This window comes from Coregonus clupeaformis, unplaced genomic scaffold (assembly GCF_020615455.1).
Source record: "Coregonus clupeaformis isolate EN_2021a unplaced genomic scaffold, ASM2061545v1 scaf0552, whole genome shotgun sequence".
NCBI lineage: Eukaryota > Metazoa > Chordata > Actinopteri > Salmoniformes > Salmonidae > Coregonus > Coregonus clupeaformis.
In genome coordinates this window covers 208,363-230,690 of record NW_025534007.1, presented here as the reverse complement: position 1 = coordinate 230,690, position 22,328 = coordinate 208,363, and the positions used below count along the sequence as shown (strand labels likewise).

At 43.9% G+C, this 22,328-nt stretch overlaps 1 protein-coding gene across 2 annotated transcripts in view; it reads left to right on the top strand.

Moving 5' to 3' along the window:
- The first annotated feature begins 1,860 nt into the window (after positions 1 to 1,860).
- Positions 1,861 to 22,328, top strand: part of LOC121531584 (general transcription factor IIH subunit 1-like) — a 43,168-nt gene continuing 22,700 nt past the window's right edge. For both annotated transcript variants that reach the window (XM_045215913.1, XM_041836865.2), the window contains exons 1-6: positions 1,861 to 2,084; positions 8,444 to 8,599; positions 9,146 to 9,338; positions 9,845 to 10,007; positions 18,442 to 18,535; positions 18,858 to 19,007. In XM_045215913.1, the coding sequence (XP_045071848.1) occupies positions 8,446 to 8,599; positions 9,146 to 9,338; positions 9,845 to 10,007; positions 18,442 to 18,535; positions 18,858 to 19,007 (754 nt within the window). In that variant the 5' untranslated portion in view covers positions 1,861 to 2,084; positions 8,444 to 8,445. The remainder of the gene's footprint in view (positions 2,085 to 8,443; positions 8,600 to 9,145; positions 9,339 to 9,844; positions 10,008 to 18,441; positions 18,536 to 18,857; positions 19,008 to 22,328) is intronic.

Sequence of the window (22,328 nt, the reverse complement as noted above, 5' to 3'; positions counted from 1 at the left end):
GGCACTGCAGAGGCAGAGTCCTCAATGGTGGTGGCTCAGCAGGGTAGGCTGAGACAACTGGTGAAGCAGGTAGAAGACCAGGACAGTAGTTCACCTTGTCGCCACGAGATGGCAAGGTCGTGATGGCAAAGTCAGGGGTGTTCAAGGATGAGTGGCTGTTTGGGGGATTAGAGTTCCATGAGTTGAATGGTTTCGGTGTGGAAGACTCCAATCTGGAGGGTAACGCTCTGTGTCAGGTGCGTAATGAAGCCTTTGCCCAATGGCTGCCCGTCCAGGGTGTTAATCCTTAAGGGAGGGGTGACAGGTGTAAGGGAGGGGTGACAGGTGTAAGGGAGGGGTGACAGGTGTAAGATCAATGTCAAGCTCTTGTACCAGCTGGTGATCGATAAAACTACCTGCTGCTCCCGAATCTAGACAGGGCTACGTTCAAGAACACAAAGAAACAGGGCTACGTTCAAGAACACAAGGTGAACTAAGAAAATAAATACAGAACCTTACACCTACAGGAGACTTTTGAAGTAACTTAATCAGATTAAAACATTGTGACTGGTTGTGTTTCTGCCACATATAAAAGGTAATACATTTTAAAAGTTAAATGATAAATATTTAGTCTATATTGAAGCTGTCGATAGTAGATCCACAAATCGAATGAAACATTCAAATCATTCAAATGACATTTTCACTGCAGCCTAGAGTAGAATTTTGTATTAGCTTGAAAACAATAATGTAACTATTCATTGCATTGTGGTGTTGTAGGCTAGTCCAGGTAGGATAATTGTATTTTCCCTAAACAAGATCAATAGGGGAGCGTTTTGAGCTGCGTGTTTCATGTCTTCACTGTTCTTTCATGCGCAATGATGCACCTGGCCTCTCCACTGGCCTATCAGCTGTCCCTTATAACACCCATTAATAAAATGAGGAGGTCCCGTGAAGAACACGGGCCCGCCTATAGAAATTAAATTCCTGTCCAACTGGTTCATTCTGGCACAGGTCCTTGTCTCAAATATTTTGTTATCTTATTTTAAGAGAAACGGGGCTGGCAGGTAGGATTTAGTTCCTTCCTGTCTCTGGCCCACACTCCAGTACACTAGGAGGCGGTAATCCACCATAACGTTGGATTCCAACCGCCGATAAACCCCACAGAATAATACGACTTTAAACCAGACCAGAGAGCAAAAGGGATAACTGTGCCCAAAATATATATTCTCCAGCAGGTAGCGTTTTTTTTTTTTGCTCACCAAGTGAGGAGTTTTTGTATGGTCAGTACTATCCGGAATACTTGGTATGTTCCTACCCTAAACTAACCCTTACCATTTTACATTTCAACTTCGCTGGGATAGGGTGGACGTCCCAAGGATCCCGAGTAGCACGGACCGGTTTTTTAATAGAGGTCAATGAGAGTGTCGAATTTGGTTAACAAAACATTGAATGGCTTATTTGCTATGTGTGGCTTATTTGATTGAATATAAGTTTCGTAATGATTAGGTTATTACGACTGTACTGGTATAAGCAGGACACGTGACATCCCGGCAACTTTGAGAAATATTACTTTATATCGGCGTTGTGCCTGGTCGTCACTAGTTACCACAGCCACAAAGTCATAAACCCCGACCATTTCTACAATTTATCTAAAAATGTGATTTTAGTCCCTAACCTTAACCCCACTGCTAACCTTATGCCTGACTCGAACCTGAAATTAAAAAACCAAAAGCTTAATTTTGCTTTCATGAATTTATACTATATAGCCAATGTGTTCCAGCTGTTCCCTCTCTCGCGTGAGCATGCCAGATATTATGGAGGAACCGTGAGTTCACGCGAGAGTTGAAACGCCCACTTACACAGACAGGAACCGTGACATTTTATTTTAACGGTAAACAGCCTGAGGAAACTATCTTCCCTTGTTATTCCACCGGAAGAATTTGAATGTTGTACAACTTGGCAGCCCTGTCGATGGAGGAGTACAAGTTGGGACAATTTTATAATAAATGTCGCGTTTAAATAACAATTGCACTTAAATAAACTATTCTTCACATCGGCACAACACGAAATCCAATATATCAACTGCAACAGCGTAGAAGTTTGAGGTAACGTTAATCATGATTGTTTTAGCTAACGTTACATGGACTTTTCTTGAAGTCTGTCTGTTCTCTCTGACAATGATAGCGGACTAAACTCTACTCCATGGTGAAGGAAGTTTCTGATGAGCTTCCTCCTTACCTTGGAGTGGAGTTTGGTCCGCTACCCAATGCGACTTGAGGCATGTGAGTTAGCCAGCCAGCTACCAAGCTAGTCAGCCAGCTAGCTCGTTAACATCATATATCGACTCACCAGTCGATATACTCTGGCCGGCGGTACTCTTAACCTAGCTAGATATTGGTAACAAAACAACTTGGTTGTTAGAGTTGGGTTCATTTGCAGCGTTAAATATCTAGCTAGGTTAGAGAACTTCAATCAGTGTTGCAAAAAAGAAAAATTCAGAGTTCCGCTACTGGCTCCTTGATTTTACGTTTTGCAGTTGTCTTGACGTCACAGCACCAATTTGCCTAACTGCGGTCCCCTGCATAACCTTTCAGAATTGAGTGGGAAAAGTAATAATAATAATAATATGCCATTTAGCAGACGCTTTTATCCAAAGCGACTTACAGTCATGCGTGCATACATTATTCGTTTTTTGTGTATGGGTGGTCCCGGGGATCGAACCCACTACCTTAGCGCTACCAGCTGAGCTACAGAGGACCACGAAAGTTGCCAAATGCTATAGAATGAAACCCTTGGTGTCAACGACTTTGTCACTAGAATCTTTTACCAATAAGTCGCTGGAGGGGTCTGAAAACTCTCAAAATATAGCTAGTGACAAAGTCACTAAATTGTTAACACTGGAGCCCTTATTTAGAAAATATCCTCGTAGTTAGCCTGTTAAACTCTGACATATCATGGCGTTCGCACATTTGTTTGTGCATGCCGCCACCTACTGTGCGGGAGTGTGGTCGATCACTTAACATTTTGGGGTCAATAATTTAGCTGACGTACCTAGTTCACCCCTGGTAGCTAACTAGCTATCAGTAACTGTAAAGTTGGTAAAAGCGCATCACGTTTTGCTTCCTTTCCAATTTCGCCATTCAGATGACCTAGCTAACTTAGCTAGTGTTATTGACTGCAGCTTCTAACATTAGCTTGCTCCCGAGTGGCGCAAAGGTCTAGAGCCGTATCTACAGACCCGGGATCGATCCCGGGCTGTATCACAACCGGCCGTGATCGGGAGCAGTGTTGCCAACTTAGCGACTTTGTCGCTATATTTGGCGAGTTTTCATACCTCTCTAGCGACACATTTTCAAAAAAGCGACTAGCGACAAATCTAGCGACTTTTTCTGGTGTTATTGGAGACTTTTGGAGACTGACGTGAAAGCACGTATCGTTCTTACTCTTCTCAACGAGCAGCGGGTGCTTTGTTACCCCCGTCCCAAAGCACTCACAGGCGGCCCAGTCCTCGCGCAGCAGTCCCTCCCAGCTGCAGTCAGAGCAGGAGATGTTCACCCCTCCGCATCCAGACTGCAAATGAATCACGCATGCGGGAAGCCGCCGCTGGCTGATGGCTTACATTCAGGGCGGGATGTAAATGTAGGGTGTTTTTTACTCACTTTTTGTCTCTCCCACGACGTTATTCCTCTCTCCTACAGCGTTATTCCTCTCTCCTACAGCGTTATTCCTCTCTCCTACAGCGTTATTCCTCTCTCCTACAGCGTTATTCCTCTCTCCTACAGCGTTATTCCCCCTCTCCTACAGCGTTATTCCTCTCTCCTACAGCGTTATTCCTCCCCCCTACAGCGTTATTCCTCTCTCCTACAGCGTTATTCCCCTCTCCTACAGCGTTATTCTTCACTCCTACAGCGTTATTCTTCACTCCTACAGCGTTATTCCTCTCTCCTACAGCGTTATTCCTCTCTCCTACAGCGTTATTCCTCTCTCCTACAGCGTTATTCCCCTCTCTCCTACAGCGTTATTCCCCTCTCTCCTACAGCGTTATTCCCCCTCTCCTACAGCGTTATTCCTCCCCCCTACAGCGTTATTCCTCTCTCCTACAGCGTTATTCCCCTCTCCTACAGCGTTATTCTTCACTCCTATAGCGTTATTCCTCTCTCCTACAGCGTTATTCCCCTCTCCTACAGCGTTATTCCTCTCTCCTACAGCGTTATTCCTCTCTCCTACAGCGTTATTCCTCTCTCCTACAGCGTTATTCCTCTCTCCTACAGCTTTATTCCTCTCTCCTACAGCGTTATTCCTCTCTCCTACAGCGTTATTCCTCTCTCCTACAGCGTTATTCCTCTCTCAGCGTTATTCCTCTCTCCTACAGCGTTATTCCTCTCTCCTACAGCGTCCATCACAATTACATGCACATGGCCAATTATGCAAATTAGGTGATGACGTCATTTAGCGACTTTTAGGACAGCCAATAGCTACTTTCCTTACTGAGGAGTTGGCAACGCTGATCGGGAGGCCCATAGGGCGGCGCAGAATTGGCCCAGCGTCGTCCGGGTTAGGGGAGGGTTTGGCCCGGGTAGGCCGTCATTGTAAATAAGAATTTGTTCTTAACTGACTTGCCTAGTTAAATAAATAAAACATTTTAGTTAGGAGGTAATCAGTGTCATCCGATCTAGCTAACGGTAGTTGCCCTGCTTGAGACATGGCTGTAGACTCCTACACAACAGTCATGGCTCAGGACTAGTCAACTAACTAATACCTTAGCATATAATAGTGCTGAGTAATTAACCCAAATGTATTTTTTTTTTGGGGGGGGGGGGTTATTAAACAACTAATTGTTTCAATTACACGAATTCCATTTAGTTTTTTTAGCCCAACGCGCCGTTTCTCTAGAGAGAAATTAAATCATTCAGGAGAGAAATAAAGTCAAGAACTATGTGGGACGCTAGGCTGAAGGGAGTTGTAGTTTTCATTAACAAAATATTGAACCTAGTTCAGCGCAGGAATGTGGTAATGAACTACAATGACCATAATCCATTGCACATGTTCTTTCTGGCTCGGACAGAGATGCATACACCTATACACCTGCTACGTTACATTTGAGTCATTTAGCAGATCCTTGTATCCGGTGCGATTTACAGTTAGTCCATTAATCTTAGCTAGGTAGGACAACCACATCAGTCATAGGAAGTTCATGTTTCTTAAATGAAGTAGCTATCAGCAAAGTCACAGCTAGTAAGTGGGGAAAAGAGTGAAGTGTGAGTGTTGGTTCACAAAAGGCATTTTTTGGTGTTGGGGGGGTGGTATTATTTAAGATACTATTTGAAGAGGGTTTCAGATGTTTTTGGAAGATGGACAGGGACTCTGCTGTCCTAGCTTTAGGGGGAAGCAGGTTCCACAATTGGGGTGCCAGGACAGAGAAGACCAGAAGTGGCAGAACGGAGTGCTCCGGTTGGGGTGTAGGGTTTGAGCAGAGCCTGAAGGTGAGGAGGGGCAGTTCCTCTTGCTCCTCCGTAGGTAAGCACCATGGTCTTGTAGTGGATGCGAGCTTCGACTGGAAGCCAGTGGAGTGTACGGAGGAGCGGGGTGACATGGGAGAATTTGGGAAGCTTGAACACCAGGCGGGCTGCAGCGTTCTGGATAAGTTGCAGGGGTTTGATGGCACAAGCAGGGAGCCCAGCCAACCGCGAGTTGCAGTAGTCCAGACAGGAGATGACAAGTGCCTGGATTAGGACCTGTGCCGCTTCCTGTGTGAGGCAGGATCATACTCTATGGATGTTGTAGAGCATGAACCTGCATGAGAGAGTCGCTGCTTTGATTTTTGCGGAGTCATGTCACCCATTTAGCATGTTTGGGATGCTCTGGATCAACGTCTACGACAGCGTGTTCCAGTTCCCGCCAATATCCAGTAACTTGAAGAGGAGTAGAACAACATTCCACAGGCCACAATCAACAGCCTGATCAACTCTATGCGAAGGAGACGTGTCGCTCTGCATGAGGCAAATGGTGGTCATACCAGAAACTGACTGGTTTTCTGATCCACGCCCCTACCTTTTTTAAGGTATCTGTGACCAACAGATGCATATCTGTATTCCCAATTATGTGCAGTCCATAGATTAGGGCCTAATACATTTAATTCAATTGACTGATTTCCTGTAACTCATTAAAAGCTTTGAAATTGTTGCATGTTGCGTTTAATATTTTTGTTCAGTATACAATGTTGTTGATCCTTCCTCAGTTTTCTCCTATCACAACCATTGAAATCTAACTGTTTTAAAGTCACTATTGTCCTCATGTTGAAATCCCTGAGCGGTTTCCTTCCTCTCCGGCAACTGAGTTAGGACACCTGTGTCTTTTTAGTGACTGGGTGTATTAATTACTTCACCAAGCTCAAATAAGTGCCATTCTTTGCTAAGTATTGGAAAACCTCCCTGGTCTTTGTGGTTAAATCTGTGTTTGAAATTCACTGCTGGACTGAGGGACCTTTCAGATGTACATTTTAGTCATTTAGCATACGCTCTAATCCAGAGTTACTTACAGTTAGTGCATTCATCTTAAGATGGCTAGGTGGGACAACCACATTAGTCATAGTAAGTAAATAGTAAGATAATTGTATGTGTTTTGTTCATAGATGAGGTAGTCCATTCAAAAAATCATGTTAAAGGTCATGAACAGTCCAAATCATGTTTTTCATGAAATTGGATGATATTCGAAGGAAACCAGATCAAAATATGATGACCAAAGTATGAATAATTACTGTTGCTTCTACATTGATAAAGTTTGATCATAAAGTTACTGGTCCTCTCCCCCATGTCAAACACTTGGATTCATTATTAAGGGGACATCACCTTAACTCTCATTTTAGTTAAACATTTGGACACAGTTGTCAAGTCAACACATCGTCAATGCTTTTATGAACCGCATCATGTTAGTTTGTTGGTGATGTGGACACTAAGGAACTTGAAGCTCTCAACCTGCTCCACTACAGCCCTGTTGATGAGAATGGGGGGGTGCTCAGTCCTCTTTTTTTTCCTGTAGTCCACAATCATCTCCTTTGTCTTGATCACGTTGAAGAAGAGGTTGTTATCCTGGCACCACACGGCCAGGTCTCTGACCTCCTCCTTATAGGCTGTCTCATCGTTGTCGGTGATCAGGCCTACCACTGTTGTGTCATCGGCAAACTTAATGATGGTGTTGGAGTCGTGCCTGACCATGCAGTCATGGGTGAACAGAGAGTACAGGAGGGGACTGAGCACGCACCCCTGAGGGGCCCCTGTGTTGAGGATCAGCGTGGCAGATGTGTTGTTACCTACCCTTACCACCTGGGGGCGGCCTGTCAGGAAGTCCAGGATCCAGTTGCAGAGGGAGGTGTTTAGTCCCAGGGTCCTTAGCTTAGTGATGAGCTTTGTGGGCACTATGGTGTTGAACGCTGAGCTGTAGTCAATGAACAGCATTCTCACGTAGGTGTTCCTTTTGTCCAGGTGTGAAAGGGCAGTGTGGAGTGCAATGGAGATTGCGTCATCTGTGGATCTATTGGGGTGGTATGCAAATTGGAGTGGGTCTAGGGTTTCTGGGATAATGGGATGATGGTGTTGATGTGAGCCATGACCAGCTTTTCAAAGCACTTCATGGCTTCTGACGTGAGTGCTATGGGTCGGTAGTCATTTAGGCAGGTTACCTTAGTGTTCTTGGGCACAGGGACTATGGTGGTCTGCTTGAAACATGTTGGTATTACAGACTCAGACAGGGAGAGGTTGAAAATGTCAGTGAAGACACTTGCCAGTTGGTCAGCGCATGCTCGAAGTACACGTCCTGGTAATCCGTCTGGCCCTGCTGCCTTGTGAATGTTGACCTGTTTAAAGGTCTTACTCACATCGGCTACGGAGAGCGTGATCACATAGGGTCTAAAATGATGCAACTTATTCAATAAAAATGTCCATGCAACTTATGTGACTTGTTACGCACATTTTTACTCCTGAACTTATTTAGGCTTGCCAGTTGAATACTTATTGACTCAAGATATTTCAGCTTTTCTTTTTTAATTAATTTGTAAAACTTTCTAAAAAACATAATTCCACTTTGACATTATGGTGTATTGTGCGTAGGCCAGTGACAATAAAAACATATATTTAATCAATTTTATTCAGGCTGTAACACATGGGAAAAGTCAAGGGGTGTGAATACTTTCTGAAAACACAAATTCTAAATCAGGTTATCTTTAGCTAACTAATAACAGGTATATTATCTTCTCCTCTCCTCCCCCTCTCCTCTTCCCCTCTCCTTGCCCTCTCCTCCTCTCCTCTTCCCCTCTCCTTCTCCTTCCCCTCCCCTCTCCTCCCCCTCTCCTTCTCCTCTCCCTCCCCCCTCCCCCTCTCCTTCTCCTCTCCCTCCCCTCCCCTCCCCTCTCCTTCCCCTCTCCTTCCCTTCCTCCTTCCTCTTCACCTCCCTCCCCCTCCCCTCTTAGCCATGACAGCGTTGTCGGAGGAGGTGCTGCTGGTGGTGAAGAGAGTCCGACAGAGGAAGCAAGACGGGACACTCTACCTGATGGCAGAGAGGATAGCCTGGGGACCAGAGGGAAAAGACCGCTTCACCGTCAGCCACCTGTATGCTGACATACGCTGTGAGTAGGTTACCCAGGCTACTGTCCTGTCCAGGAGGTTGACCTGGAATTGCACTTACACAGCCTACTTGCTTGTATATAGCCTGTATGTTTTATGACTGCTGTCAAATTAATTGCTTCTTTGAGGATATGGAGATGTTTGTTAATCTGAAAGTTTAATTGTACTTCAAGCTTTCTCACGCGACAAAAAACAAAACAAGAGAGAGGCTTTTGCCCTTTTAGGCCATTATAAGTTGACAAAGAGTTTACCAGGTCACTGGCTAGTCAGCACACGAGAGAGAGAGAGAGAGAGAGAGAGAGAGAGAGAGAGAGAGAGAGAGAGAGAGAGAGAGAGAGAGAGAGAGAGAGAGAGAGAGGAGAGAGAGAGAGAGAGAGAGAGAGAGAGAGAGAGAGAGAGAGAGAGAGAGAGACATTGATGCTTCACATTATATGTGAGGGGTCTTACTTTGGATGGTAGTACTCTATAAGTAGTAATCAGAATGTGTATATAATGACTAATATTTATAGCAGTAACTTAGTAGCCTATTTTCTCCCCACCCTGTGCAGGTCAGAAGATCAGCCCAGACGGCAAGGCCAAGATTCAGCTGCAGTTGGTCCTCCACACGGGGGAGAGCACCAACTTCCACTTCTCCAACGAGAGCACTGCCCTGAAGGACCGCGATGCAGCCAAGGATCTCCTCCAGCAGCTGCTGCCCAAGTTCAAGAAGAGGGCCAACAGGGAACTGGAGGAGAAGAACAGGTGATCCCCTAACTTTCACTGCAGTGTATCAATACCACAGACAGATAATAGACAGGGGGGACTATTCACTAGGAAGCAAACAGAACAAAACTGGGAGTGACCTACCTGAACGTGTACAATAGAAATTGTTTTATTTGCAAAATATTTTCTGTTGTAAAATGTTTTGCAGCAGTGTGCGACTATTGAATACACCCCAGATCTCCATGGTTTTAATCTCAGAATGATACCAGAGCTGAACCACTTAGTAACTAGATAGCAAAACCAGATTGTCTGACTAGAATAGAATAATATTTACTGTATGTTTCTGAAATAACTAAAAAATTTTGGAAAGATAAGCTTGAAATGGGCATGGTCTAATTGACAACCAAAAACATAAACAAAGTTCAGGTTTCCTAATGAAACCAGAATATCAATAGTTAATTCTGGTTGTTCATCAAAGTAAGCTAACTTCCTGCTAGTATGCCAGAGGGAGGATGTGACCGTTGGGTTTATCCCTCCCTCTCTAGAATGTTACAGGAAGAGCCGGTTCTGTTCCAGCTTTACAAGGATCTGGTGGTGAGTCAGGTGATCAGCGCTGAGGAGTTCTGGGCCAATCGGCTGAGCGTGAACAGCGTGGACCACTCCCTCTCCAACGACAAACAGGAAGTGGGCATCTCTGCAGCCTTCCTGGTGAGCTCAGCGATAATAATGACTGTGTTCCAAATAGTATCCTATTCCCCGTGGTCTCTGGTCAAAAGTAGTGAATGTGAAGGGAATGGAGTGGCAATTACGGATGTAATAATTCACAGATACTCATCGGTCCCCCGATTCAAATGCAGCGGTCCGCGGAGCCCAAACCGATCAAAATGTAGCATCATCAGTCAGAAAATCTTTCAAAACGTACGAATCGCCGGTTCAATAAAAATGTTTTGCTCGTATTAACATTCTTTCTACCTTCCCGAAAAATACCTAATTTTTTCAGTGATAACTGATGCGTCCTCTACCTTCAGTGTCCAACGGCATGTTACCGTGTTGACAGTTATTGATCTACAAGTCATGTTGCAGACCGAACAACCCCAGGGACTATCAGTAGCTTAGTCAAACTGCGCTCAGCTTCGCACGCTGACCAACGCGAGGTAGGGCGGCCCTGTTCCTGATCTGGTACCTTGAGCATTCAAATGCTAAAATGTCTTGGCTTTGTTAGTGCAGTGACAACCTGTCATCTTCTATATTACTGTTATCTATGCACTGTTGAAAATGTGTGTTTTACCAGAATAAAAGTAAGCTACCGGAGACACAACTCTCATCTGGCTATACCTGCTGAACCGGGGATTATTACAATAGATTTTATTTTGAGTGTTCAGTTTCACCATCAGCAATAGTTTTTGGTAGTTTAGCTTTGAACAGTCAGTGTATATGGCCGATTTTTAAATATACAGGGTTAAGTTGATCATTTCATAACGAGGATAGCAGTCACTTACTGCATGGCTGACGCTAGAGGAGAAGAAGAGAAGAGAAAATCACTCAACTTCCAAACGGTCAAAACCAGTCAGTTTTTAAGATGGGGGTGAAATCCAAAGTTGTGCTATACACTGAGTGTACAACACATTAGGAACACCTTTTTTTGCCCTCAGAACAGCCTCAATTCGTCGAGGCGTGGACTCTACAAGCTGTCAAAAGCTTTCCACAGGGATGCTGACCCATGTTGACGTCAATGCTTCCCACAGTTGTGTAAAATTGTCTAGATGTCCTTTGGGTGGTGGACAATTCTTGATACACACGGGAAACTGTTGAGTGTGAAAAACGACAGCAGCGTTGCAGTTATTGACAAACCGGTGCACCTGGCACCTACTACCATACCCCGTTCAAAAGGCAATAACATATTTTGTCTTGCCCATTCACCCTCTGAATGACACACATACACAATCCATGTCTCAATAGTCTCAAGGCTTAAATTTTTTTTTACCTGTCTCCTCCCCTTCATCTACACTGATTGAAGTGGATTTAACAAGTGACCTCAATAAGGGATCATAGCTTTCACCTGGATTCACCTGGTCAGTCTATGTCATGGAAGAGCAGGTGTTCCTAATGTTTTGTACACTCTGTGTATCTTCATTAGCTGTGTCATAGCTAATTTGTAAACTATAAATATTGATACATTACTAGCTCAAACACTTAATCTGCAAAAATGACAAGTTCATTATTTGGTGATGGGGATTTCAGAACCAAAGTGGGGGGAGGGACAATATGTGTATGCGATCAATAAGATTTTATTTTATTTTGACAAAAAACTTGCTACATTGCCCCAACCCAAATCTGGTAGTGGGGTATTAGATGTATAGTCTCCATTATGGCTCTAATCTGATAGTGGGGTATTAGATGTATAGTCTCCATTATGGCTCTAATCTGATAGTGGTAGTGGGGTGGTAGATGTCTAGTCTCCATTATGGCTCTAATCTGATAGTGGGGTGGTCGATGTCTAGTCTCCATTATGGCTCTAATCTGGTAGTGGGGTGGTAGATGTCTAGTCTCCATTATGGCTCTAATCTGGTAGTGGGGTGGTAGATGTCTAGTCTCCATTATGGCTCTAATCTGATAGTGGGGTGGTAGATGTCTAGTCTCCATTATGGCTCTAATCTGATAGTGGGGTATTAGATGTCTAGTCTCCATTATGGCTCTAATCTGATAGTGATAGTGGTGTGGTAGATGTCTAGTCTCCATTATGGCTCTAATCTGGTAGTGGGGTGGTAGATGTCTAGTCTCCATTATGGCTCTAATCTGATAGTGGGGTGGTAGATGTCTAGTCTCCATTATGGCTCTAATCTGATAGTGGGGTGGTAGATGTCTAGTCTCCATTATGGCTCTAATCTGGTAGTGGGGTATTAGATGTCTAGTCTCCATTATGGCTCTAATCTGGTAGTGGGGTGGTAGATGTCTAGTCTCCATTATGGCTCTAATCTGATAGTGGGGTGGTAGATGTCTAGTCTCCATTATGGCTCTAATCTGATAGTGGGGTGGTAGATGTCCAGTCTCCATTATGGCTCTAATCTGATAGTGGGGTGGTAGATGTCCAGTCTCCATTATGGCTCTAATCTGATAGTGGGGTATTAGATGTATAGTCTCCATTATGGCTCTAATCTGATAGTGGGTTATTAGATGTCTAGTCTCCATTATGGCTCTAATCTGATAGTGGGGTGGTAGATGTCCAGTCTCCATTATGGCTCTAATCTGATAGTGGGGTATTAGATGTATAATCTCCATTATGGCTCTAATCTGATAGTGGGTTATTAGATGTCTAGTCTCCATTATGGCTCTAATCTGGTAGTGGGTTATTAGATGTCTAGTCTCCATTATGGCTCTAATCTGGTAGTGGGGTGGTAGATGTCTAGTCTCCATTATGGCTCTAATCTGGTAGTGGGGTATTAGATGTCTAGTCTCCATTATGGCTCTAATCTGGTAGTGGGGTGGTAGATGTCTAGTCTCTCTTATGGCTCTAATCTGATAGTGGTAGTGGGGTGGTAGATGTCTAGTCTCCATTATGGCTCTAATCTGATAGTGGGGTGGTAGATGTCTAGTCTCTCTTATGGCTCTAATCTGATAGTGGTAGTGGGGTGGTAGATGTCTAGTCTCCATTATGGCTCTAATCTGGTAGTGGGGTATTAGATGTCTAGTCTCCATTATGGCTCTAATCTGGTAGTGGGGTGGTAGATGTCTAGTCTCCATTATGGCTCTAATCTGGTAGTGGGGTGGTAGATGTCTAGTCTCCATTATGGCTCTAATCTGGTAGTGAGGTGGTAGATGTCTAGTCTCCATTATGGCTCTAATCTGATAGTGGGGTGGTAGATGTCTAGTCTCCATTATGGCTCTAATCTGATAGTGGGGTGGTAGATGTCTAGTCTCCATTATGGCTCTAATCTGATAGTGGGGTGGTAGATGTCTAGTCTCCATTATGGCTCTAATCTGATAGTGGGGTGGTAGATGTCTAGTCTCCATTATGGCTCTAATCTGGTAGTGGGGTGGTAGATGTCTAGTCTCCATTATGGCTCTAATCTGGTAGTGGGGTGGTAGATGTCTAGTCTCCATTATGGCTCTAATCTGGTAGTGGGGTATTAGATGTCTAGTCTCCATTATGGCTCTAATCTGGTAGTGGGGTGGTAGATGTCTAGTCTCCATTATGGCTCTAATCTGATAGTGGGGTGGTAGATGTCTAGTCTCCATTATGGCTCTAATCTGGTAGTGGGGTGGTAGATGTCTAGTCTCCATTATGGCTCTAATCTGGTAGTGGGGTGGTAGATGTCTAGTCTCCATTATGGCTCTAATCTGATAGTGGGGTGGTAGATGTCTAGTCTCCATTATGGCTCTAATCTGATAGTGGGGTGGTAGATGTCTAGTCTCCATTATGGCTCTAATCTGATAGTGGGGTGGTAGATGTCTAGTCTCCATTATGGCTCTAATCTGGTAGTGGGGTATTAGATGTCTAGTCTCCATTATGGCTCTAATCTGATAGTGGTAGTGGGGTGGTAGATGTCTAGTCTCCATTATGGCTCTAATCTGGTAGTGGGGTATTAGATGTCTAGTCTCCATTATGGCTCTAATCTGGTAGTGGGGTGGTAGATGTCTAGTCTCCATTATGGCTCTAATCTGGTAGTGGGGTGGTAGATGTCTAGTCTCCATTATGGCTCTAATCTGATAGTGGGGTGGTAGATGTCTAGTCTCCATTATGGCTCTAATCTGGTAGTGGGGTGGTAGATGTCTAGTCTCCATTATGGCTCTAATCTGGTAGTGGGGTGGTAGATGTCTAGTCTCCATTATGGCTCTAATCTGATAGTGGGGTATTAGATGTCTAGTCTCCATTATGGCTCTAATCTGGTAGTGGGGTATTAGATGTATAGTCTCCATTATGGCTCTAATCTGATAGTAGGGTATTAGATGTCTAGTCTCCATTATGGCTCTAATCTGGTAGTGGGGTATTAGATGTATAGTCTCCATTATGGCTCTAATCTGGTAGTGGGGTGGTAGATGTCTAGTCTCCATTATGGCTCTAATCTGATAGTGGTAGTGGGGTGGTAGATGTCTAGTCTCCATTATGGCTCTAATCTGGTAGTGGGGTGGTAGATGTCTAGTCTCCATTATGGCTCTAATCCGATAGTGGGGTGGTAGATGTCTAGTCTCCATTATGGCTCTAATCCGATAGTGGGGTGGTAGATGTCTAGTCTCCATTATGGCTCTAATCTGATAGTGGGGTATTAGATGTATAGTCTCCATTATGGCTCTAATCTGATAGTGGGGTGGTAGATGTCTAGTCTCCATTATGGCTCTAATCTGATAGTGGGGTGGTAGATGTCTAGTCTCCATTATGGCTCTAATCTGATAGTGGTAGTGGGGTGGTAGATGTCTAGTCTCCATTATGGCTCTAATCTGATAGTGGGGTGGTAGATGTCTAGTCTCCATTATGGCTCTAATCTGATAGTGGGGTGGTAGATGTCTAGTCTCCATTATGGCTCTAATCTGATAGTGGTAGTGGGGTGGTAGATGTCTAGTCTCCATTATGGCTCTAATCTGGTAGTGGGGTATTAGATGTCTAGTCTCCATTATGGCTCTAATCTGGTAGTGGGGTGGTAGATGTCTAGTCTCCATTATGGCTCTAATCTGATAGTGGTAGTGGGGTATTAGATGTCTAGTCTCCATTATGGCTCTAATCTGGTAGTGGGGTGGTAGATGTCTAGTCTCCATTATGGCTCTAATCTGATAGTGGGGTGGTAGATGTCTAGTCTCCATTATGGCTCTAATCTGATAGTGGTAGTGGGGTGGTAGATGTCTAGTCTTCATTATGGCTCTAATCTGGTAGTGGTAGTGGGGTGGTAGATGTCTAGTCTCCATTATGGCTCTAATCTGGTAGTGGGGTATTAGATGTCTAGTCTCCATTATGGCTCTAATCTGGTAGTGGGGTATTAGATGTCTAGTCTCCATTATGGCTCTAATCTGATAGTAGGGTATTAGATGTCTAGTCTCCATTATGGCTCTAATCTGGTAGTGGGGTATTAGATGTCTAGTCTCCATTATGGCTCTAATCTGGTAGTGGGGTATTAGATGTCTAGTCTCCATTATGGCTCTAATCTGGTAGTGGGGTATTAGATGTCTAGTCTCCATTATGGCTCTAATCTGGTAGTGGGGTATTAGATGTCTAGTCTCCATTATGGCTCTAATCTGGTAGTGGGGTGGTAGATGTCTAGTCTCCATTATGGCTCTAATCTGGTAGTGGGGTGGTAGATGTATAGTCTCCATTATGGCTCTAATCTGATAGTGGGGTGGTAGATGTCTAGTCTCCATTATGGCTCTAATCTGGTAGTGGGGTGGTAGATGTCTAGTCTCCATTATGGCTCTAATCTGATAGTGGGGTGGTAGATGTCTAGTCTCCATTATGGCTCTAATCTGGTAGTGGGGTGGTAGATGTATAGTCTCCATTATGGCTCTAATCTGGTAGTGGGGTATTAGATGTATAGTCTCCATTATGGCTCTAATCTGGTAGTGGGGTGGTAGATGTCTAGTCTCCATTATGGCTCTAATCTGGTAGTGGGGTATTAGATGTCTAGTCTCCATTATGGCTCTAATCTGATAGTGGGGTGGTAGATGTCTAGTCTCCATTATGGCTCTAATCTGATAGTGGGGTGGTAGATGTCTAGTCTCCTTTATGGCTCTAATCTGATAGTGGGGTGGTAGATGTCTAGTCTCCATTATGGCTCTAATCTGATAGTGGGGTGGTAGATATCTAGTCTCCATTATGGCTCTAATCTGGTAGTGGGGTGGTAGATGTCTAGTCTCCATTATGGCTCTAATCTGATAGTGGGGTATTAGATGTCTAGTCTCCATTATGGCTCTAATCTGATAGTGGTAGTGGGGTGGTAGATGTCTAGTCTCCATTATGGCTCTAATCTGATAGTGGGGTGGTAGATGTCTAGTCTCCATTATGGCTCTAATCTGGTAGTGGGGTGGTAGATGTCTAGTCTCCATTATGGCTCTAATCTGGTAGTGGGGTGGTAGATGTCTAGTCTCCATTATGGCTCTAATCTGGTAGTGGGGTATTAGATGTCTAGTCTCCATTATGGCTCTAATCTGGTAGTGGGGTGGTAGATGTCTAGTTTCCATTATGGCTCTAATCTGATAGTGGGGTGGTAGATGTCTAGTCTCCATTATGGCTCTAATCTGATAGTGGGGTGGTAGATGTCTAGTCTCCATTATGGCTCTAATCTGGTAGTGGGGTATTAGATGTCTAGTCTCCATTATGGCTCTAATCTGGTAGTGGGGTATTAGATGTCTAGTCTCCATTATGGCTCTAATCTGGTAGTGGGGTATTAGATGTCTAGTCTCCATTATGGCTCTAATCTGATAGTGGTAGTGGGGTGGTAGATGTCTAGTCTCCATTATGGCTCTAATCTGGTAGTGGGGTGGTAGATGTATAGTCTCCATTATGGCTCTAATCTGATAGTGGTAGTGGGGTATTAGATGTCTAGTCTCCATTATGGCTCTAATCTGATAGTGGTAGTGGGGTGGTAGATGTCTAGTCTCCATTATGGCTCTAATCTGATAGTGGGGTGGTAGATGTCTAGTCTCCATTATGGCTCTAATCTGATAGTGGTAGTGGGGTATTAGATGTCTAGTCTCCATTATGGCTCTAATCTGATAGTGGTAGTGGGGTGGTAGATGTCTAGTCTCCATTATGGCTCTAATCTGGTAGTGGGGTGGTAGATGTCTAGTCTCCATTATGGCTCTAATCTGATAGTGGTAGTGGGGTATTAGATGTCTAGTCTCCATTATGGCTCTAATCTGATAGTGGTAGTGGGGTGGTAGATGTCTAGTCTCCATTATGGCTCTAATCTGATAGTGGTAGTGGGGTGGTAGATGTCTAGTCTCCATTATGGCTCTAATCTGATAGTGGGGTGGTAGATGTCTAGTCTCCATTATGGCTCTAATCTGATAGTGGGGTATTAGATGTATAGTCTCCATTATGGCTCTAATCTGATAGTGGGGTGGTAGATGTCTAGTCTCCATTATGGCTCTAATCTGATAGTGGTAGTGGGGTGGTAGATGTCTAGTCTCCATTATGGCTCTAATCTGATAGTGGTAGTGGGGTGGTAGATGTCTAGTCTCCATTATGGCTCTAATCTGATAGTGGGGTGGTAGATGTCTAGTCTCCATTATGGCTCTAATCTGATAGTGGTAGTGGGGTGGTAGATGTCTAGTCTCCATTATGGCTCATATCAGGTGCCTACATAGTACACACCATAGACATACAGTACCAGTCAAAAGTCTGGACACACCTACTCATTCAAGGGTTTTTCTTTATTTTTACTATTTTCTACATTGTAGAATGATAGTGAAGACATCAAAACTATGAAATAACACATATGGAATCATGTAGTAACCAGAAAAGTATTAAACAAATCAAAATATATTTGAGATTCTTCAAGGTAGCCACCATTTGCCTTGATGACAGCTTTGCACATTCTTGGCATTCTCTCAACCAGCTTCCTGAGGTAGTCACCTGGAATGCATTTCAGTTAACAGGTGTGCCTTGTTAAAAGTGAATTTTTGGAATTTCTTTCCTTCTTAATGCGTTTGAGCCAATCAGTTGTGTTGTGACAAGGTAGGGGTTTTATACAGAAGATAGCCCTATTTGGTAAAAGACCAAGTCCACATTATGGCAAGAACAGCTCAAATAAGCAAAGAGAAACGACAGTCCATCATTACTTTAAGACATGTGCAGTACCAAAAACCATTAAGCGCTATGATGAAACTGGCTCGTTTACAAACTAAAACGTATCGTTCCTCTTACGTATCGGAGCCCAATGTATCTTAGATACGGTACATCAAATGGTCTTGAAAGGGAACGATGCACATCCCTAAAGCCAATGTTTTCCATCGTCAAATTGTCACTGTCTCCCCTAAATCTGTCCTTCTCTGTCTATCCCCTTGGTTACACCAATCCAGTGCTTTTAAATGTGTGGGGAGTACTGCACGAGTGCACACTCCTGGAGAAAACACAGATTGTTGGGATGCAGGGAGTGTAAATGGTAGAGGTGGAGGGTGCATAAAGGGGTCATATATCTTTTTGTTGTTGTTTCAGGCGGACATACGGCCCCAGACCGACGGCTGTAACGGCCTGAGATACAATCTTACCTCTGACATAATCGAGTCCGTCTTCAGGACGTACCCTGCAGGTAAGATACCTCCGCTTCTCTGTCATGTAAACCAATGGTGCCTACTTAGTGATCGACACGTTATGATTGGCCACCATAAGCAGGTAGATGATGAAACTATGGGCCCTGTTGGAATACCTTCAAATAAAATGTATGCATGACTAGGTCTCTATATATTATATATATTACCTGCTGCTTTTCTTCCTTCCTCGGTAGTCACTGATCTGTACATGATTGGATAAGTGAAGGTAAGTACATCGTTTTGAATGTATTCCAAAAGGGCCATGGTTTTTCATCGCACACCGGTGTCCTGTCATTGACAAACTTATTTGTTTCCTCCCAGTGAAACAGAAGTATGGCGAGAACGTTCCTCAAAACCTGACAGAGAAGGAGTTCTGGACGCGGTTCTTCCAGTCCCACTACTTCCACCGAGACCGCGTCAACACGGGCCTTCAGGACATCTTCTCAGAGTGTGCCAAGCAGGACGAGAAGGGTGAGACCACTTCTCACATGGAGAGTAGTCAGTCCATATTATGCATATTATTGTTTTTCTTATGTACTAGTGATGGGGGGGATCGATACAGTTACGTATCGCAATATTATACGACGGGTGGGTCTAATCCTGGATTAGGGCTGACCCCAATTAGTCGACTGAACGATTGTTTGGTCGTTAGGCTGTTGATAGATAGATAGATAGATAGATAGATAGACAGACAGACAGATAGACAGACAGACAGACAGACAGACAGACAGACAGACAGACAGACAGACAGACAGACAGACAGACAGACAGACAGACAGATAGATGTACAGTGGGGAAAAAAAGTATTTAGTCAGCCACCAATTGTGCAAGTTCTCCCACTTAAAAAGATGAGAGAGGCCTGTAATTTTCATCATAGGTACACGTCAATTATGACAGACAAATTGAGAAAAAGAAATCCAGAAAATCACATTGTAGGATTTTTAATGAATTTATTTGCAAATTATGGTGGAAAATAAATATTTGGTCACCTACAAACAAGCAAGATTTTTGGCTCTCACAGACCTGTAACTTCTTCTTTAAGAGGCTCCTCTGTCCTCCACTCGTTACCTGTATTAATGGCACCTGTTTGAACTTGTTATCAGTATAAAAGACACCTGTCCACAACCTCAAACAGTTACACTCCAAACTCCACTATGGCCAAGACCAAAGAGCTGTCAAAGGACACCAGGAACAAAATTGTAGACCTGCACCAGGCTGGGAAGACTGAATCTGCAATAGGTAAGCAGCTTGGTTTGAAGAAATCAACTGTGGGAGCAATTATTAGGAAATGGAAGACTTACAAGACCACTGATAATCTCCCTCGATCTGGGGCTCCACGCAAGATCTCACCCCGTGGGGTCAAAATGATCACAAGAACGGTGAGCAAAAATCCTAGAACCACACGGGGGGACCTAGTGAATGACCTGCAGAGAGCTGGGACCAAAGTAACAAAGCCTACCATCAGTAACACACTACGCCGCTAGGGACTCAAATCCTGCAGTGCCAGACGTGTCCCCCTGCTTAAGCCAGTACATGTCCAGGCCCGTCTGAAGTTTGCTAGAGTGCATTTGGATGATCCAGAAGAGGATTGGGAGAATGTCATATGGTCAGATGAAACCAAAATAGAACTTTTTGGTAAAAACTCAACTCGTCGTGTTTGGAGGACAAATAATGCTGAGTTGCATCCAAAGAACACCATACCTACTGTGAAGCATGGGGGTGGAAACATCATGCTTTGGGGCTGTTTTTCTGCAAAGGGACCAGGACGACTGATCCGTGTAAAGGAAAGAATGAATGGGGCCATGTATCGTGAGATTTTGAGTGAAAACCTCCTTCTATCAGCAAGGACATTGAAGATGAAACGTGGTTGGGTCTTTCAGCATGACAATGATCCCAAACACACCGCCCTGGGCAACGAAGGAGTGGCTTCGTAAGAAGCATTTCGGTCCTGGAGTGGCTTAGCCAGTCTCCAGATCTCAACCCCAAAGAAAATCTTTGGAGGGAGTTGAAAGTCTGTGTTGCCCAGCGACAGCCCCCAAAACATCACTGCTCTAGAGGAGATCTGCATGGAGGAATGGGCCAAAATACCAGCAACAGTGTGTGAAAACCTTGTGAAGACTTACAGACAACGTTTGACCTGTGTCATTGCCAACAAAGGGTATATAACAAAGTATTGAGAAACTTTTGTTATTGACCAAATACTTATTTTCCACCATAATTTGCAAATAAATTCATTAAAAATCCTACAATTTGATTTTCTGGATTTTTCTTTCTCATTTTGTCTGTCATAGTTGACGTGTACCTATGATGAAAATTACAGGCCTCTCTCATCTTTTTAAGTGGGAGAACTCGCACAATTGGTGGCTGACTAAATACTTTTTTTCCCCACTGTATATATATGTGTGTGTATATAGATATATATGTGTGTATGTGTGTGTGTGTATATGTGTGTGTGTGTGTGTGTGTATATATGTGTATGTATATATGTATATATATATGTGTGTGTGTGTGTGTGTATATATGTATGTGTGTGTATATATGTATGTGTGTGTATACAGTGGGGAAAAAAAGTATTTAGTCAGCCACCAATTGTGCAAGTTCTCCCACTTAAAAAGATGAGAGTGGCCTGTAATTTTCATCATAGGTACACGTCAACTATGACAGACAAAATGAGAATTTTTTTTCCAGAAAATCACATTGTAGGATTTTTAATGAATTTATTTGCAAATTATGGTGGAAAATAAGTATTTGGTCAATAACAAAAGTTTCTCAATACTTTGTTATATACCCTTTGTTGGCAATGACACAGGTCAAACGTTTTCTGTAAGTCTTTCTGTAAGTCTTTTCACACACTGTTGCTGGTATTTTGGCCCATTCCTCCATGCAGATCTCCTCTAGAGCAGTGATGTTTTGGGGCTGTCGCTGGGCAACACGGACTTTCAACTCCCTCCAAAGATTTTCTATGGGGTTGAGATCTGGAGACTGGCTAGGCCACTCCAGGACCTTGAAATGATTCTACGAAGCCACTCCTTCGTTGCCCGGGCGGTGTGTTTGGGATCATTGTCATGCTGAAAGACCCAGCCACGTTTCATCTTCAATGCCCTTGCTGATGGAAGGAGGTTTTCACTCAAAATCTCACGATACATGGCCCCATTCATTCTTTCCTTTACACGGATCAGTCGTCCTGGTCCCTTTGCAGAAAAACAGCCCCAAAGCATGATGTTTCCACCCCCATGCTTCACAGTAGGTATGGTGTTCTTTGGATGCAACTCAACATTCTTTGTCCTCCAAACACGCACGAGTTGAGTTTTTACCAAAAAGTTATATTTTGGTTTCATCTGACCATATGACATTCTCCCAATCCTCTTCTGGATCATCCAAATGCACTCTAGCAAACTTCAGACGGGCCTGGACATGTACTGGCTTAAGCAGGGTGACACGTCTTGCACTGCAGGATTTGAGTCCCTGGCGGCGTAGTGTGTTACTGATGGTAGGCTTTGTTACTTTGGTCCCAGCTCTCTGCAGGTCATTCACTAGGTCCCCCCGTGTGGTTCTGGGATTTTTACTCACCGTTCTTGTGATCATTTTGACCCCACGGGGTGAGATCTGCGTGGAGCCCCAGATCGAGGGAGATTATCAGTGGTCTTGTATGTCTTCCATTTCCTAATAATTGCTCGCACAGTTGATTTCTTCAAACCAAGCTGCTTACCTATTGCAGATTCAGTCTTCCCAGCCTGGTGCATGTCTATAATTTTGTTTCTGGTGTCCTTTGACAGCTCTTTGGTCTTGGCC